This window comes from Heptranchias perlo, chromosome 25, assembly GCF_035084215.1.
Source record: "Heptranchias perlo isolate sHepPer1 chromosome 25, sHepPer1.hap1, whole genome shotgun sequence".
NCBI lineage: Eukaryota > Metazoa > Chordata > Chondrichthyes > Hexanchiformes > Hexanchidae > Heptranchias > Heptranchias perlo.
In genome coordinates, this window is record NC_090349.1 from 37,422,059 (window position 1) to 37,442,034 (window position 19,976).

The following is a 19,976-nucleotide window of genomic DNA, read 5'->3' on the forward strand; positions in this document are numbered from 1 at the left end:
AGAGAGGGAAAAACACCAACACCGGGCAGAGAGAGAGAGGGAGAAACACCGACATCGGGCAGAGAGAGAGAGGGAAAAACACCAACACCGGGCACAGAGAGAGAGGGAAAAACACCGACACCGGGCAGAGAGAGAGGGAAAAGCACAGACACCAGACAGAGAAAGAGAGGGAAAAGCACCGACACCAGACAGAGAGAGAGGGGGAAAAACACCGACACCAGACAGAGAGAGAGAGGGAAAAACACCGACACCGGGCAGAGAGAGAGAGGGAAAAACACCGACACCGGGCACAGAGGGAGAGGGAAAAACACCAACACCGGGCAGAGAGAGAGAGGGAAAAACACCGACACCGGGCACAGAGAGAGAGGGAAAAACACCAACACCGGGCAGAGAGAGAGAGGGAAAAACACCGACACCGGGCAGAGAGAGAGAGGGAAAAACACCGACACCGGGCAGAGAGAGAGAGGGAAAAATACCGACACCGGGCAGAGAGAGAGGGAAAAACACCGACACCAGACAGAGAGAGAGGGGGAAAAACACCAACACCGGGCAGAGAGAGAGAGAGGGAAAAACACCGACACCAGACAGAGAGAGAGAGGGAAAAACACAGACACCGGGCAGAGAGAGAGAGGGAAAAACACCGACACCAGGCACAGAGAGAGAGGGAAAAACACAGACACCGGGCAGAGAGAGAGAGGGAAAAACACCGACACCAGACAGAGAGAGAGAGGGAAAAACACCAACACCAGAAAGAGAGAGAGAGGGAAAAACACCGACACCGGGCAGAGAGAGAGAGGGAAAAACACCGACACCGGGCAGAGAGAGTGGGGGAAAAACACCAACACCGGGCAGAGAGGGAAAAACACCGACACCGGGCACAGAGAGAGAGGGAAAATCACCGACACCGGGCAGAGAGAGAGAGGGAAAAGCACAGACACCGGGCAGAGAGAGAGAGGGAAAAACACCGACACCGGGCAGAGAGAGAGAGAGGGAAAACACCAACACCGGGCAGAGAGAGAGAGAGGGAAAAACACCAACACCGGGCAGAGAGAGAGAGGGAAAAACACCAACACCGGGCAGAGAGAGAGAGGGAAAAACACCAACACCGGGCAGAGAGAGAGAGAGGGAAAAACACAGACACCGGGCACAGAGAGAGAGGGAAAAACACCAACACCGGGCAGAGAGAGAGAGGGAAAAACACCAACACCGGGCAGAGAGAGAGAGGGAAAATCACCAACACCAGACAGAGTGAGAGAGGGAAAAACACCAACACCAGACAGAGAGAGAGAGGGAAAAACACCAACACCGGGCAGAGAGAGAGAGAAAAACACCAACACCGGGCAGAGAGAGAGAGGGAAAAACACCAACACCGGGCACAGAGAGAGAGGGAAAAACACCAACACCGGGCAGGGAGAGAGGGAAAAACACCGACACCGGGCAGAGACAGAGGGAAAAACACCGACACCAGGCAGAGAGAGAGAGAAAAACACCAACACCGGGCAGAGAGAGAGAGAAAAACACCGACACCGGGCAGAGAGAGAGGGAAAAACACCAACACCAGACAGAGAGAGAGAGGGAAAAACACCGACACCAGACAGAGAGAGAGAGGGAAAAACACCGACACTGGGCAGAGAGAGAGAGAGAAAAACACCAACACCAGACAGAGAGAGAGAGGGAAAAACACCGACACCGGGCACAGGGAGAGAGGGAAAAACACCAACACCAGACAGAGAGAGGGGGAAAAACACCAACACCGGGCAGAGAGAGAGAGGGAAAAACACCGACACCGGGCAGAGAGAGAGAGGGAAAAATACCGACACCGGGCAGAGAGAGAGAGGGAAGAACACCAACACCAGACAGAGAGAGAGAGGGAAAAACACCGACACCAGACAGAGAGAGAGAGGGAAAAACACCGACACCAGACAGAGAGAGAGAGGGAAAAACACCGACACCAGGCACAGAGAGAGAGGGAAAAACACAGACACCGGGCAGAGAGAGAGAGGGAAAAACACCGACACCAGACAGAGAGAGAGAGGGAAAAACACCAACACCAGAAAGAGAGAGAGAGGGAAAAACACCGACACCGGGCAGAGAGAGAGAGGGAAAAACACCGACACTGGGCAGAGAGAGTGGGGGAAAAACATCAACACCGGGCAGAGAGGGAAAAACACCGACGCCGGGCACAGAGAGAGAGGGAAAAACACCGACACCGGGCAGAGAGAGAGAGGGAAAAGCACAGACACCGGGCAGAGAGAGAGAGGGAAAAACACCGACACCGGGCAGAGAGAGAGAGAGGGAAAACACCAACACCGGGCAGAGAGAGAGAGAGGGAAAAACACCAACACCGGGCAGAGAGAGAGAGAGGGAAAAACACAGACACCGGGCACAGAGAGAGAGGGAAAAACACCAACACCGGGCAGAGAGAGAGAGAGGGAAAATCACCAACACCGGGCAGAGAGAGAGAGGGAAAAACACCAACACCAGAGATCTCGATGTCTGGTATTGGTGTGAGTGCCAGTCTCTAGTGATGCCGTGCACACTAGTCTAGTATAAAATCGTGTCCTTATTGTGATCAACTGCGTGAAATTCCTAATTTTATCTGAACAATCTAACTTTGCATCCAACCTCACGGAAAATAATTTCCTCCGTTTAGTAAAAGAGAACTCCTCATCAGATTTATTTTCTCATTTGATAAGTTACAGCTGGAGCTCGATAAATAACCATAGTCTCAGGAAATCGTAGAAGAAAATATTTTCTATTTTTAGAAACACGTACAACAAAGAGTTTTGCTAATTAGAGCTAAACCAGGCAGAGATTGCGGAACCTGAGCTTCCTGCAGGGACCAGAGGTTCTTCCCACGGGCAGCAACTTGGGCAGCGTTTCTGGGAGCAAGTATCGTTGCCTTTCTGCCAATTCTAGCATTGCCGATAACTTCCTTTACCTCTACTCTTCAACCTATCTCTCTCGATCACACCCTTTCTTCTCTCTCAGTCTCTCCCTCGCTCAGTCTCTCTCTGGTAAAATTCGACTTTGGTGATGGGCGGTCGCAGATCGATTGCCCGTAATGCACCCTGCCTCATTTTCGGGTGGCCTATATAACGGGTGGCTGATCCGCTACCGCCCGGTTTGCACCCCTGCCAATGTTGAATTTTACCCCCCTGTATTGCTCCCTCTATTTGTCCCTCAACCAACATCATTAAACCAGATTATTTAGTCATTATCTCATTGCTGTGTGCGGGACCTTGCAGCGCTCAAATTGGCTGCCACGTTTCCTAAATTCCAACCGTGACTACACTTCAAAAGTATTTCATTGACTGTAAAGCGCTTTGGGATGTCCTGAGGTCATGAAAGGCATTATTTAAATACAAGTTCATTTTTCATATAGTCAGTGAAGCATTAGGCTCTATGTTGTGTCAGTACTGATCAGCAGGGAGGTGAGACTGGGTGTGTTAGGGATGTGCTGGACTAACTATAAAGAGATGTGTATATTTTTTAAGAGTCGATTATGTCCTAATTTAATAGAATAAACAAACAAATTCCTCTCCTGTAACAATTCCCTTGATGAAATTTGGAAATTATTTAATGTGATCAAATTTAAAATGATTTTTTTGACTAGCTAGTGCTACGAGGCAGGACTCACCAGCTCAGTGCCCGTGGCCATTTGATCGGGTGGATGTGTGTTTGTGCTACTATTTGAGGCCTTGAACTATTTTTAACCTGCTTTCCGGGCACAGTAGCTGTATTGATGCAAATGAATACAGTTCCAAGTGGGAGTAATGACGGGATCCAGAGACCAAATGAAGCAGCCAAGGTAAAAGCAAGAACAAATCTCAGCCAAAGAATGGCTGGCATGGTCAGAAGAAAGATGGGTGCGACTTCTCGTTTGAGTTTCTACTTGAAAGGAAATAATAAGAAGCAAGCAATTTCTATTGGATATAAGGAGCACTCCCCCAAGAACACATTCTGGCCCCCTTTTCCTGAAAGCACTAGCTCATCCCAAGGTACAATTCCACAGGCACAAGTTGTCCTCTGAATGGCCTGTTTCTGTGCTGTAAATTCTATGTCATTCTATGAAGGTGTTTACGCCTCTTTGGAGCCAACTTAATTTCTTTCTCTCTCTCTTTTCTCTTTCAGAAGAAGGAAACAGGAAGCAGATTCCCGATCAACATGGAAGGAGCGCTGACAGCTCGCGACAGAGTGGGAGTGCAAGATTTTGTCCTGCTTGATTCTTACACCAGCGAGATTGCCTTCTTGGACAACCTTCGCAAACGCTTTCGGGAGAATCTTATCTATGTAAATGCTACTTTATACTGTCTGGTTCCACACAAAATTTAAAAAAATCATCATTTGCCTAACCAAGAGGCACCAATTGTCCCATTTTAAGTGGGTCCAATTTAACTATAATACAATTCCTATTTATCACCGTACATTGTCTGAAACCCACCATAGCAGGTAGCAGAAAGGCAATTCAAAGTCGCATGGGGCCCGGCCACTAGAAACAGGCATGCGGACTCCACCACTCAATTCCCTGCAGCCCATCAGTGGTTGCCTATACCATGACTGCCCTCACCCTCTTTTTATAGCTACCTCCCCTTCAACAGCAACAATAACAACTTGCATTCATATAGCGCCTTTAACGTAATTAAACGTCCCAAAGCACTTCACAGGAGCGTAATCAGTCAAAAATTGACACCGAGCCAAAGAAGAAGACATTAGGGCAGGTGACAAGGTAGGTTTTAGGCAGCTTCTTAAAAGAGGAGAGAGAGGTGCAGAGGCAAAATGGTTTGGGGAAGGAATTCCAGTGCTTAGGGCCCAGACAGCTGAAGGCATGGCCATCAATGGTAGGGGAGAAGGAAGTGGGGGATGTACATGAGGTCACATCTCTGCTGGCTCTGCTCCTAGCACAGTAAAATGAGATTAAAAATAACATGGAGATTAAAAAATTCCTATCAACTATGAGAGATCAGTGCATGAGGCAGAAGGGTTTTTTTTTAAAGCAATTTTTGATTGGCTTGATATTTACTTTCTTCCTATAGATTTTTGAAACCAAGGCCTTTTTCGTTGTGCTGGGAACTTATGTTTGCTAGAAATAACTTTTTTTCTGCTCTTGAAGCTTCATTTGAAACAATATAATCCTGAGGATGAACGGTGTGCCATTTAATTTAGGGAGCCAGACTGGGAATGTTGATGTGTAACTGGCTGAGAGGGTAGAAGTGCTTTCTCTCCCCCACCCCCATCAGCTCCCTCCTCCTCTCCTGAAGTGGGGACTCGTGTTTGGACACCTCGAACTGGCAGTTACATTCCACCAGGATCTGACCCACATTCTTCATGTGTGAGCATAACATGTCTACCGGCTATTTAAGCTGGGGGGGCAGATCAGCAAGACTCTATCCTGCCCTCATCCACCGTCCACACATGCTCAGTTTCTGGCATTAATTAGTGATTAAGAGTGGGAACCTTGGTTGATTTTATTTTACTTCATAAACCAATGGCACTGAGGATAATTGTAGCACCCCCACCATTGCCCCAGCTCACTTTAATTAACCCGGGACTTTCTGGTCTTTGTGGCTCAGTACCATATGTCATGGTGCCTTTATCCTTTATGCCTTTGGGGAAGCTGAGGTTAGCAATCTTGTCGCTAGAGTGCCTTTTGGCGAATCGGAACTAGGGCCCTGAAAATCCACGGGCCTTTGATAATTGCGGACCCCACCGGCGTATCCAAGGCCATGGGGAGGTTTCCTGTTTAGTATAAAACTGGCATCTCCGCCACTATGGGCACACCTCAGGCAGGTGGAGCCCCAAACAAGGCCCCTGCGGAAATTACCAGAGGAGGCTGAGACCTGGTGTATTCAGGTTCTGGCCTAATTCACGGGCCTTCTGTAGGGTCCAGTTCAGGCAAGCGGCCTTGGATTCTGAATGCAGCCAGATTGGCTCACTTGCTCAGGGGATCAGACCAGTGCCAGGATTGGGGGACCTGGGCGACCCCTCTCCCCAAGGGCAGAATAAGTCTGGCGTTTCCAGCAGCGTGCCATTGAGGTGCCATCCCACTGACTCCACAAACTCCGGTGAGGTCAGTGCTGGAGGACACCATAAGGCGTGAGCTCGGAGTAACAGCCGGATTCATGAGCCGAGAAAATTCAGGGCCTTGCAGTCTGGATCTAACCAGATGTCTAATTGGCACATTGTCAGATACTGATTACGGGACTGCCTATAGATACTCAATAAGAACAACAACTTGCATTTATATAGCACCTTTAACGTAGTGAAACGTCCCAAGGCACTTCACAGGAGCATTATCACATATTCAATCTGATACCAAACTTTGGAACGTACTGAAGAAAGGACACATCAATAAATGTTTGTACAACAGCATTACAATTTACCCTTTCTCTAATTGAAATCTTTTTTATCCTTCAGACATATATTGGGACTCTGTTGGTGTCTGTGAATCCTTATAAGGAGCTGGATATATACACACACAAAAAGAAGGATCTATACCAAGGAGTGAATTTCTTTGAACTCCCGCCTCATATGTGAGTCATAAGATTGTGAATGATTTTTGTCCCCCCTCCCTCTCTGCAATCTTCCCCACGACATTTGTCATCCCTGGTCAAGAGGACAGGAGGGCGACTCGTACCACAGTCACTGCCAATGTTTACATCTTAACCACCGCTCCCATTTTCTCTTCGACTTTCTGTAACCATTTACACCTCCTCTGGACCCATCCATTGTTTCCATACCTGTCTCATTGTCACCTCCTTTTGCCGTGCACCATCATCCCTTTTGTCATTTAATCGCTTCTGCCCTCCACCCCATCACAGACCTTTCCCTTTTGTTTTTCTCCTTCTCCCCTTTACCCTGACTCTGTACTTGCTTAAAAGCTGTTCATCTCTAACTTCTTCCAGTTCCGATGAAAGGTCATCGACCTGAAACGTTCACTCGGTTTCCCTCTCCACATCTACTGCCTGACCTGCTGAGCGTTTTCCAGCATTTTCTGTTTTTATTTCAGGTTTCCAGCATCCGCAGTATTTTGCTTTTGCTTCCCTGCCAACCTTGCCCTGTGATCAGTCACTAGGAGATCCAGAGGAACAGCCCAGAGTGAGCCTCTGATTTTTCCTTCCTCTTCCTCTTTACCTGTGGAGAAGCAAGTGGCCACTGCTTGTTGCATCCCGACAGCTGATATGGAGCTTAGACTGAGGAGTGCCATATGGGGCATCACAGACAGAGGACACTGGTTACCTCATGAGTGTGTCTAGACATTGACCATTGGCAGGCATTGGACCACTCGGGCAACGAACATCACAGCTGAGCCTAGTCCTGTCTTCATCTGACATCCACAAATGATCATGTGTGATCAAAAGCAGGAACCCTGGTGATGTTTCCCTTCTCGGGGACACTGAGGCAATTGTAGTGCTCCATCCCTGCCCCAAGCTGAGATCAGTACAGACTAGAGAGCCTGTTATTCCTGCTGCTCTGTGACACAGCACATCAGAACACCAATGTGCTCCATCACCGCCCTACTCTGTACTTGCTCATTTAGAGAAACTTCATAGGAAATTCCTCCTCCCCCACAGAACAATAAGGGCAGTTCACTTACAGTAAACGGTCTGGGAGTGGGTGAACTGCCTGGTGTGGTACTGAGCCCAACAGAGCAGGGGGGAGGAGATTTCCTCTGCTTACTAAGTGTCGGCAATATCGCAAACGTAGTGGGAAGAGTTCCCACGTTCGCTGTTTCTAGTACGATTGTAAATGGCTTGTAGAAGAATACGTCTGTAGCAGTAGCAATCAGAGATAATCCTTGTGCTGTTTACGATATCGCTGATACGTACCTTGCCCCACAGAAGGCCCCACCAGGTTTGCTTCCTAGTCTGTGCTGAGGTAGCTGACCTCAGCCAGGGAGGCAGAGGGGGGGTCACTTCAACTGGCTTCACTGTTCCCTTGGCATTCGGGAAAGGGAAGAATCAGCTGGGGTTCCTGATCGCAATCCAATAATCTGTGCTGGGATCTCCATGCGGACTTTCATTGAGGCCAAAATTGGTTCAGTTGTGATTTTCTCTTCCCCACGGTTGAATGGCCTGCTGATGATTACTACTTAGGTTCACACATGGTAAATGTGACACATTGCCAGAGGCCTTGGAGTGCCCCTGGAATTGTACCCCAACATGAATCAGCTCCTTCAGGAGAGCAAGGGAGAGAAGTTTTTTCTAATTCATTCTCAGGATGTGGGCGTTGCTGGCATTTATTGCCCATCCCTAGTTGCCCTTGAGGAGGTGGTGGTGGGCCTTCTTCTTGAACCGCTGCAGTCCGTGTGGTGAAGGTTCTCCCACAGCGCTGTTAGGAAGGGAGTTCCAGGATTTTGATCCAGCGACGATGAAGGAACGGGCGATATGTGTCCAAGTCGGGATGGTGTGCGGCTTGGAGGGGAACTTGGAGGCGATGCGCCTGCTGCCCTTGTCCTTCTAGGTGGCGGAGGTCGTGTTTTGGGAGGGGGGGAGAAGTGGGAGGAATGAAAAGAGCAATTCTTTGTGAAAGATGAGCCGTGCTCCAGAACTAACTGCTATCCTTTCACTTTAGCTACGCGGTTGCTGACAATGCGTACCGGGTGATGTGCACTGAGTACAACAACCATTTCATCCTGATCTCTGGAGAGAGCGGGGCCGGGAAGACAGAAGCCTCAAAGAAAATCCTTGAGTTTTATGCCAAGACCTGCCAGACAACAGAACAGCTGCAGGTGGTCCGAGACCGTCTCTTACTGTCCAACCCCGTACTGGAGGTGAGTCCCCAGAATGGAGAGTGTGGAATAATACTTGGTAGTTTCTGTCCACAGCGTTATTCTCGGTAAGAGAATCACGATTTGTGCACATGGAGTGTACTATACATAGAGAACAACGCTGGAAAGGAGTGATCTTTCGGATGAGATGTTGAACCGAGGCCCCGTCTGCCCTCTCAGGTGGAGGTAAAAGATCCCATGGCACTATTTCAAAGAAGGAGTAGTTGAGGCGAATAGCATAGATGCATTTAAGGGGAAGCTAGATAAGCACATGAGGGAGAAAGGAATAGAAGGGTATGCTGATAGGGTGAGATGAAGTAGGGAGGGAGGAAACTCGTGTGGAGCATAAACCAGCACAGACCAGTTGGGCCGAATGGCCTGATTCTGTGCCGTAGTTTCGATATAACTCCACATGAGAGCAAGGGAGTTCTCCCCAGTGTCCTGGCCAAAATGTAGCCAACATCACTAAAACAGATCATCTGGTCATTTATCACATTGCTGTTTGTGGGATCTTGCTGTGTGCAAATTGGCTGCCCCGTTTCTGACAATACAACAGTGTCTACACTTCAAAAGTACTTCCTTGGCTGTTAAGAGCTTTGGGACGCCCTGAGGTTGTGAAAGGCACTATATAAATGCATGTCTTTCTTTCTAGTGAAATATAGGGATGGAGTACGCATGCACTTTCCTTGCACTTTTTTTTAACATGGGAAACACCTGAACCAAGCATTTCTTGACAAAAAGCAGGTCATGTGTGTCTTCAAATCCAGCTGGACACACATCAGGACCTTCATTATTTAGATACAGAGGGAGTTTCAGAACGTTTCCACCATCCACTGGGTAGATTGAAGAGCAATTTCCAGGTCAAATCACCCGGAAATGTTATTACACCACTGACTGCATTGTACAGTCCTTCAGATAGCACCCAGCCTGGGTGATCACCAAAAAACTAGTTTTGTCCATTATATGACCATTTCAGAGCATGTTACATGTTTATTCTCAGTCAGCTGGAAAGTCACGTTATGTCTAATTAGGATTACCCAGAGTAGTTCTAAAACCAGCCAGCATTATGTTTCCTGATTAGGGGATGATGTGCCTTAGTGACCTTGGCCTTGTCTGTGGCCATCTCTACTAAATTTTCAACATGGAATGAACCATCTTTTTACTACACAGTCCCACGATCCTAGGATCAGACCCGTGCGATTTTGTCGTTCTTCTATATGGGTGTTTCTTGTGTCGCTGTATGGCAAAGGGTTTCTTATATATCACAAACATTTTAAGAAAGGATGATATTTGAAAAAGGATATTGAAGAACAGTCTTGACTTTTTGGTGGCATTTTATGTTCGTGAAGGTGAAGAATATCCTGGGGATTGGAACATCTCCATTTTTGAATCCCAGCTTTAAGCTCTCTCAGGTCAGGTATAGTGCAGACGAGATACAGAGCAAAGCTCTCTCTACTGAGCTCCAACAGTAACCCTCAACCTCAAAACAGCACTTCTACTGCGTCAGTGTAATACATTTCCTACCCGCGCTATCCTTACATCTCTGAGTGAGAATCCAATTTAGAGACAAATTCTGAGCAAGTTTTGTGTTCTGGAGCGACAGCACTGTTCCCACTCAACACTGGGTTTGAGACTACCCAAATACTTACTTCATATATACCATTACAGTACGATAAGGGAGGAGACTTCCATCACAGCCGTCACAAGGGACATCAGTAACAACAGTCAATCTGCAGTTCACTAATGAATCAAGCAGGTAACTGATGTTTTGTTCATCACAGAAAAAAATTGTCATTTTCCCTATGGGACAACAGGTGACAGATGAGAGGGCATATTTTTCTAGTTCTCAGTATTCCCCAAAATCAAGGGCACCGTTGTCAGCACCCTTGTGGCTCTATGCTAAAGAGGGCAGCTCTCCTTTGCTCCAGCCATCTCTTCTGCTGTGCACAGCAACAATTCACTTGAACTCCTTTAAATAGCAGTTGCACTGTGCAATATTTCCTGTCTCCTGTGTCAACAAACTCCCAGTGCCGGGCCTAGATTAATTGAGGAGCTCACTCTACCTAATTACTGTGCCCGATCTCAAAACCTCCACTTCCATTGAGTGGTCAGCTCGCTGCTCTGGGGTCCCCTGGTGTAGAGCTGGGACTGAAAAATTCCCCCTGCTGATACAGGCTAATGAAGACACTCTGTGGAAGGTCATGGTCTTAGAAACGTGGAATACGCTCCCTGCCCCCTCCCACCCTTGCCCCCTGCAAATGTGTTTTCTAAATAACAATTTCCAATGGTTGCATTGACTCTTCATGTTTTATTTCAGGCTTTTGGAAATGCCAAGACCCTCAGGAACGATAATTCCAGCCGATTTGGGAAGTACATGGACATCCAGTTCAGCTACATGGTATGAGCCCTGTATTGTTTTAAATTTATCAGCCAAGGTGAAGGGTCAAGGCCCACGGTGCACACACCGCCAAGGGTGACAAGAACAAAAGAGAAGACGAGGGAAATCAGGAAACAACGATTAGTTAATGTCAAGTTTGGGTTTAAAAATCCAAATGTTGTCGCAGGAAAGAAAGCCTTAGGGACCCAAGGAGTAACACAGTTTTGAGGTTATGTGCATGTATGAGTTGGAGTAGGAGACAGTGTGATGAGTCCTGATTTCAATACAGTAAGGATGCATTTATAGAAATACTGTATAAATTTAGACACGGCATTCTTTTTTAGCAGCACTTTGAGCGCACTGTCATCATTAAGCACTCCAGGGTCAGGCACAGGATGTATTAGATAGAGGGTAATACATTGTCCCATCAAGTACCCCAAAGCCAGGTACAGCACGGGTTAAATTCAGAGTAAATCTCCCCTATAGTGTTCCATCAAATGTCCTCTGGTTATCTACGTCACAGATTAGATGCAGAATAAAGCTCCATTCTGCGTCAGCATCCAGCAAGACCAGGTCAGGTACAGAGTATGTCAGAGTACAGTTCCGTCCACACTGTCCCAGCAAATAAAATCTAGGTCAGCTGCAGTGCACAATACAGCACAACCCCTCTGAGTAATCTGAAAATGGGACTAGTCAGAAGTGGTCAATTTAGCTGGATTGTCAACTTAGAGAGAGTCATGATCAAAATGAAAAGATTGCACTTGATGTCATGTGCATGCATTTATTACAACTGCTATATCATAGTATCATAGTAGGTACAGCACAGGAGGAGACCATTCGGTCCATCGTGCCTGTGCCAGCTCTTCAAAACAGCTGTCCATTAGTCCCATTCCCCTGCTCTTTCCTCATAGCCCTGTAAATGTTTTCCCTTAAAGTATTTGTCCAATTCCCTTTTGAAAGTTACTATTGAATCTGCTTCTACCCCCTTTCAGGCGGTGCATTCCAGATCATCACAACTCGCTGCGTAAAATAATGTTTCCTCCTGTGGCTCTTCTGCCAATCAACTTAAATCTGTGTCCTCTGGTTACCAACCCTTCTGCCACTGGAAACAATTTCTCCTTATTTACTCTGTCAAGACCGTTCATGATTTTGAACAGGATCTCTCTTAACCTTCTCTGTTCTAAGGAGAACAATCCCAGCTTCTCCAGTCTCTCCACATAACTGAAGTGCCTCATCCCTGGTACCATTCTAGTAAATCTACTCTGCACCCTCTCTAAGGCCTTGACATCCTTCTTAAAGTGTGGTGCCCAGAATTGAACACAATACTCCAGCTGAGGCCTAACCAGTGTTTTATAAAGGTTTCGCATAACTTCCTTGCTTTTGTACTCTGTGCCTCTATTAATAAAGCCCAGGATCCCATATGCTTTTTTAACAGCCTTTTTAACAGTGTTTTTAACAGTAGGGATGCTACTTATCAACATGGGTACAATGAAGCAAATGAGTGTAAATTCAAATCATACACATTTTACAACTTTGTAGTGCTGCGTGCACCCACTGCCTGGTATACTCATTCTACAGCCAGCCAGCATAGTTTGCCAGTGTCATCAAAGTTACAGGTTACACAAGCAAGTTGTGTTTATGTTCTTCACTCACTGACTTGCTGTGCTTCAGTGTATACCGTACAGCTGATTTACTGGCATTAAAGTCCTTTGCTTATTGTCTTTGACTTTTGCCAAGTCTATTCTAACATTTACGCCCTGTTCAGTACATTCACATTATTCCATTGTTTGGTGAATTTACACTAGTCGGAGGGTATTTTGTTGCAGTTCGGAATGAAATATTCAGAGTGAAATGAATTGTGTCAAATTCCAGGAACTACTTGTAGTGGAGGCTGTGAGTAATTCAAGATTGAATTGATCCATTGTTTGATGCCCACACAGGCATTATTGACAATACCTGTGAAACAATCAGAGCCCAGATGTCAATCAAGACTATGTTTGGCAGGCAGTTGATTTAGAGAGATTAAAATTGGAGATTGAGACAAAAAACAAGCCATCAACTTCCTGAGCAGCAAGGTGATCAAGGCTGGTGAGGTATAATCACCAACTCTGCTCGGTTTTTGAATGGCAATTTCAAACAGTGGGCTAGCTTAGCAACAACAACAGCAACTTGCATTTATAAGGTAGAAAAATGTCCAAAGGTGCTTCACAGAGGCATAATCAGAAAAAAAAGATGGTTGACAGGCAAGTTTCTACTCGCGATGCAGAATAAAGTTCCCTCTGCACTGCCCCAGTAATCTCAGTCTAAGAAGAGCTCCCTCTACTGCACCAGTCTGACTTTCTGCTACAAGCCAGCTCCCTTCCGACCCTGTCAGATGGGGTCCAGTGCTTGGCCGGAAAGAACAGGGAAATAAAAAGTAACTTTAAAAAGTGGGAATGGAAATAAAATGGAGTAACAATAAAGATGGTGGTTGGGTTCGAATTCCACTTGTCATAAATAACTTTCCGTCAGTGTAAACAGTGAAAAAATGCTCGCCGCAATATAGCGATAAAGTGTTGCTTTAAGTGGGGAGCCTCAGCATTTGAATCACTCTTGAAGAGACATCATAGGTGGTTAAAACTCCCGCACTGCATTTACCACGGTTCAGTGGGAGCTCTATCCCTGAAATCCGACAGCATCTAACGCATGTTTGGTGACGCTGCAGGGAAGCCAGCCAATTCCAGGCCAGTGCAGGATTAGGGTTAAAAAAAAATAATAAAAAGAAATAACCCCCATTGACCTTTATGTGCTCCTGAGTTGCCAAGCTTGAGCATCCCCGCAAGACATGATGCCCACGCAAAGAAAAGGAATGACGGATTGGAGAGAAAAATTAGCATAGATTCCACCAAACTACGTTAACGGCGCTATATAAATGCAAAGTGTTGTTGTTGTTGCTTATTGTTGAGATCCTTCTGATTCAGTTATTTTGTGATACTTAATAATAAACTCTTATGTTCATACTGATGATCCTAACTTGCACCAAGTCCCGTTCTCCCATCACCCCTGTGCCCACTGACCTACATTGGTTCCCGGTCTGGCAACGCCTTGATTTTAAAATTCTCATCCTTGCTTTCAAATCCCTCCATGGCCTCGCCCCTCCCTATCTCTGTAACCTCCTTTTGCCCTACAACCCTCCGAGACTTCTGCGCCCCTTTAATTCTGGCCTCTTGCGCATCCCTGATTTTAATCGCTCCACCATTGGCGGCCGTGCCTTCAGTCGCCAAGGCCCTATGCTCTGGAATTCCCTCCCTAAATCTCTCCGCCTCTCTCTCCTCCTTTAAGACACTCCTTATAACCTACCTCATTGACCAAGCTTTTGGTCACCTGTCCTAATATCTCCTTATGAGGCTCAGCATCAAATTTGGTTTGACAACGCTCCTGTGAAGCGCCTTGGGACGTTTTACTACGTTAAAGGCGCTATATAAATGCAAGTTGTTGTTGTTGTGATGTCATGAGGACCCTGCCCCTCTCCATCTGTATATTCTCCATCTATACAAACCCCCTTCCCACCCCACCCCCTTGCTCTTTTTCCAGGGAGCTCCGGTAGGGGGCCACATCCTGAGCTACCTCCTGGAGAAGTCGAGGGTCGCCCACCAGAACCACGGAGAGCGGAACTTTCATATCTTCTACCAGCTGTTGGAGGGAGCGGAGGACGAGCTGCTCCGCTGGCTGGGCCTGGAACGCAACCCGCTCCAGTATCATTACCTTATCCAGGTAAGGACCGGGTGAGGCGGCTCGTCAGGTGAGAAACTAGACTTGTTACGGACTTCCCGGCGTCGCGTCTGTGCAAAGCGGAAGGCTTGTTTGCACATGCAGGCCCAACATGGTGGCAGCACGAGCCGTTCGAAGGGAACGCTCTGCTCTCCGTCTACACCTTAGGGGGGAAATTTTAACCAAATTCGTCAGGTGGGAAATCCACGGGATCGGGTGTGACGCCAGATTTACACCCCGCCCAATATTAATCTCCACTGACTTCAACAGAGAGTAAAATCGGGCCGGGTGTAAAACCAGAGTCGCACCCAATCCTGTCAGTTTCCAGCGGGCAGATTAGGTTAAAATTGTCCCTCACTGGCGTAGTCCCAGAGTAAAACCAGGAGGTAGTGATGATGCTGCCCTGAATAGACACTTATACAACTCATTAGATTAAAATTAACCCCCACATCTTATACACATTCCACGAGATGGGCAGGGAACCTTCATTGCCAATTTCCACCCTTACGTCCGACTCCCACTGCTGACCGTAGGCCGCTGCTGCTGATGCTAAGTTGTGGAAAATCCGGCCTGATCTTTATTAATCCCCGGTGATGTTTGGTTCACTTCACATTGCACCTAGTTGTGATTTGAGCTCTGGCTTTGTTCTGTGCAAGCCCTGGAATCTCTCTCGAATCTCCTATCCAAAGTACACACCCTGACCGCCTCCCTTCCATAACCAGGTGTCAGCAGCTGTGGACCCACCCTGATGGAGCCGAGCGGTAGGGGCCTTGCCCCACACCGTGGTGGTGAGCTTCCACCACAAGGTGGGCTGCCAGGTGAACGGTGGGCTGGCCCGGAGACAGAGCCGACGGGGGCAGGAGAAGAGGCAGAGTCCTAGGCCGTGAGATTAGAGTGGGGGACTTCAGTGGAAACGGAGCTGGCTTTGCCAATACAACTATTGGCACCCTCTCCTCCCCTCTGTTTGTGGGTTCCTCTCTTAATCTTTTCTTTGACCTTGCATTCTTCATATAATGAAGGGTCGCTATTGACAAGAAAATAAAACACGTTGCGCATGCCTGGAGGGCCCGTTGCCATGGTAACAAGCTGGCTGAGTTAGTCATATTCAACGTGTGCCTCACCCGTCAGAAAGGTCACCAGGCACCACTGGTAAGAACTGTCTCACCTGGATTAACCACAAGGCAGCAAACAACCTAAAGTACAACTAGTTTTTAAAGTCTCTACGTAGTTAGTAGTTTAGCAAGTGTTTGATTATTAAATTTTGTAGTGGTAACTGATTGACACAGAAATAGGAAGGCGCAGCGTGACTTTTTCTGGTGCTGAATGGGGGCCTAAGCCTACAATATGGCGGGCAGGAATCGCACGCTCATTACGAGCCAGAAGTGCAGCGCTCGCCATATTGGTGTAGGCAAATAAATAGGCGCCCAGGGTCCGCGCCTGTAACAGGTGTTAGGCCCTTTGCTTATTCAAATAAGGGGCATAATGCCTTGTTTGAGGCTCCCTCTGCAACATTGGGTTGCCCTAAACCCAGTCAGCGATTCGATCACACCCCACATAAAATGGCTAAATTGGTCTCCTCGTCTGAGGATAGATGTTGGTGCAATAACTCAGAACAGGGTATTTATCGTCACATATGGTGGCACCTTACTCAAATCTTGCCCTTTTGAGGCTGTAGTGAGTGCCATAGCCGAGAAGGGCAGATCGCTATTGATAACAATCCTAAAATGTGTTTATTGAGAATGATGTCGAAGGTAAAAGTTTCACAGTGTTCACACAGGATGAGTTGATGGGGGATTGTTGATGGTGAAAAGGCTCGCTATCTTGGCATGGTGCTCAAGGGAGTCACTGGGTGAATACAGACCCCAAGGACCTGAATCTGGAGAAACTGGCAATTTTTTTTTGTCAAAACCTGTCAAATTTTGTCTGATTACGCTTCTGTAAAGCACCTTGAGAAGTTTCACTACATTAAAGTCACTATATAAATGCAAATTGTTGCTATAATACAGGGAAGGTAGAAGTATCTCACCATATTTGGAAAGGGAGAAGTACAAGAATTATTTGTGCTGTACTTTGTGATGTTTTATACCCTGGGATGGATGTCAGCTTATGTTCATTTTATTGAATGTTTCCTGTTGTAGTTTGTGGTTTATTTTTAAATAAATGAAATGTATTCATCAATCTCTGGGGGTGATGATGATTGTTACTGGACTAATACTCAAAGGCATAGAATGGAGATGAACATAGGTTTGATCCCAGCTCTGCTCACTTTCTCATTTTTTTAATTTGTTCATGGGATGTGGGCGTCACTGGCCAGCATTTATTGCCCATTCCTAATTGCCCATAAGAAGGTGGTAATGAGCCACCTTCTTGAACCACTGCAGTCCGTGTGGTGAAGGTTCTCCCACAGTGCTGTTAGGTAGGGAGTTCCAGGATTTTGACCCAGCGACGATGAAGGAACGGCGATATATTTCCAAGTCGGGATGGTGTGTGACTTGGAGGGGAACGTGCAGGTGGTGTTGTTCCCATGTGCCTGCCGCCCTTGTCCTTCTAGGTGGTAGAGGTCACGGGTTTGGGAGGTGCTGTCGAAGAAGCCTTGGCGAGTTGCTGCAGTGCATCCTGTGGATGGTACACACTACAGCCACAGTGCGCTGGTGGTGGAGGGAGTGAATGTTTAGGCTGGTGGATGGGGTGCCAATCAAGTGGGCTGATGCTTTGATGCATCTGAGATGCTTTGATATTTGCAAAGCAGGAGGTGAAGAGAAAATCACCTGGACAAGTCAGGCCAGGGGTCTCTGGTGTCTCCTGGTGTCTGGCTGCAGGGGAAATTGTCAGTCTGTGAATAGGCCAAAGATGGGAGAAGAATAGAAAAATAAATTTAAAATCTGGGATGGGGTGGGGGTAGAAATAAATTTAAAATGTGCTTGATTTGGATAAATCACTGTTTTTTTTTATATAATGTTACTTTTCACTCACAAATGCTTTCCCTTCTTCCCCTCAGAAGCATTGTTTTGTTGCTGAGGTTCCAATCTGGGTACCATGCCCCACTATCCATTCCTCATGTGTGAGCTTAGACAAGAAGAGTTGGCAGGTTAGTCACCTGTGGGCACATCACAACCAAATCTGACCCTGCCCTCACTTGACTTCCAAGCACGTGAACTTTCAACAAGGGGTCATTGAATAGCCTGAATAGAGGGGAGGAAGGGGGGAGAAACCTGTCTGATTTTCCCCCTCCCTAATTCAAGGGGAGCACAGAAGCCAATTATGGCGCCTCTAACTGCCACCCTGGCTGAGATTGGCTAGATCAGCGCACATTGAAGAATGAATTTAGAACCTTCCTGCTCTGAATGACTTGGCTTCTCAATGAGTGAGCTCGCTGAACCTTTGATGGAGCCAAAGGACCAATGTTTAAAATGGAGGGCTCTCAATCAGAGAAAGGTATTTCAATATTGGGAGTCCTTAGAGAGTCAGAACGTCCATCTGCTTCAAGTTGATCTGTGGTTTCCAATATGTACTGTCCTGATTTTGATCCATTTTCTGTCCTGTGTCTTGGTCACAAAGGTTTTTCTTTCTCTCTCTCAATAGGGTGAGTGTGCCAAAGTGAGTTCCATCAATGACAAAAATGGTTGGAAGACTGTTCGAAAAGCATTGTCCATTATTGACTTCACTGACAACGACATTGATGTGAGTTTTTAAAAATTCATTCTTGGAATATGGGCAAGACCGGCATTTATTGCCCAACCAGAGTTGCCCTTGAGAAGGTGGTGGCGGGCCTTCTTCTTGAACCGCTGCAGTCCGTGTGGTGAAGGTGCTCCCACAGCAGGGAGTTCCAGGATTTTGACCCAGCGGCGATGAAGGAACAATGATATACGTCCATGTCGGGATGTGCGACATGGAGGGGAACTTGGAGGTGATGGCGTTCCCATGTACCTGCTGCCAAAGTTTTACTACAGAAAGCAGTATGTGGCTGCCTGGCTCACTTGCTGGGACTCTGTCTCAGAGCAACAAAGGTTGTGGGTTTCAAATCCCACTCCAGCACTTGGAACAAGGCTACCCTTCCAGCACAGGATGGTTTGACTCCTGGTTAATGCAGTTTAGTGAGCTGGAATAGCTGCTCTGCTTCTGTTTGTAGAACCAGCGACCAGCACCTCTCTGTTCTGTACTTCATAGTTTATAATTCAGTGCTTTGAGATATTGTGGTCTTCTGCCTTTTACACTCAGTGTCACAGAGCTGATTCATTTTTATTTAATTTTTTTTAAATGCATGTTATCAGTGCTGCCCTTGGGTGAGATATTAAGCCTGCCTTTTCCTGTCATTCAAATGAACCTTAAAAATCCCATGACACTATTCAAAGAGTTGGGCGTTCTCCCAGTGTTCTAGCCCTTAAAATACACCATCAAAAACAAATGAACTATTCATTCACCTCAGTGCTGTTTGTGGGTCTCTGCTGTGTGCAAAATGTCTGCTGCATTCACTCACATAACGGCAATAACTGCACTTCAAAGTAATTCATTGTATGTGGTCCTTTGGGAAATCCTGGAAGACGTATTAAAGCCCAGCACTCATATGAAACCAGTAAATCCCAATGACTAATATTTGCGGCACATATCCGATGACTCACTGAGCGATCAGGTTCCATGTCTTGACGCCAAGTGAATGCAAGCAGACATCTTTTGTTGATCATTTTTTTGATGACTAATTCCCTGGCTCAGGTTCATGGTTTATCTTCAAATATTGATAACTTACCTTTGTGTACCAGGATCTGTTGGGGATTATAGCCAGTGTTCTGCATCTGGGAAACATCCAGTTCAGCGCGGATGACCGAGGACATGCCAACATCACCATTGACAAGCAAATCAGGTGGATCTCCAAGGTAAAGCTGATAGAATAGATAGCGGGAAACTATTTCCTCTGGTGGGGGAGTCCAGACCGAGGGGTCATAAACTTAACATTAGAGCTAGGCTGTTCAGGGGTGATGTCAGGAAGCACTTCTTCATACAAAGGCTAGTGGAAATCTGGAACTCTCTCCCCCAAAAATCTGTTGAGGCTGGGGGTCAATTGTAAATTTCAAAACTGAAATT

At 46.8% G+C, this 19,976-nt stretch overlaps 1 protein-coding gene across 1 annotated transcript in view; it reads left to right on the forward strand.

Moving 5' to 3' along the window:
- Positions 1–4,137: 4,137 nt before the first annotated feature.
- myo1ha (myosin IHa) overlaps positions 4,138–19,976 on the forward strand; it is a 54,575-nt gene continuing 38,736 nt past the window's right edge. Inside the window, exons 1-7 of the mRNA XM_068006331.1 lie at positions 4,138–4,293; positions 6,418–6,533; positions 8,575–8,773; positions 11,088–11,168; positions 14,721–14,900; positions 18,480–18,578; positions 19,655–19,768. Coding sequence (XP_067862432.1) covers positions 4,168–4,293; positions 6,418–6,533; positions 8,575–8,773; positions 11,088–11,168; positions 14,721–14,900; positions 18,480–18,578; positions 19,655–19,768 — 915 coding nt within the window. The 5' untranslated portion in view covers positions 4,138–4,167. The remainder of the gene's footprint in view (positions 4,294–6,417; positions 6,534–8,574; positions 8,774–11,087; positions 11,169–14,720; positions 14,901–18,479; positions 18,579–19,654; positions 19,769–19,976) is intronic.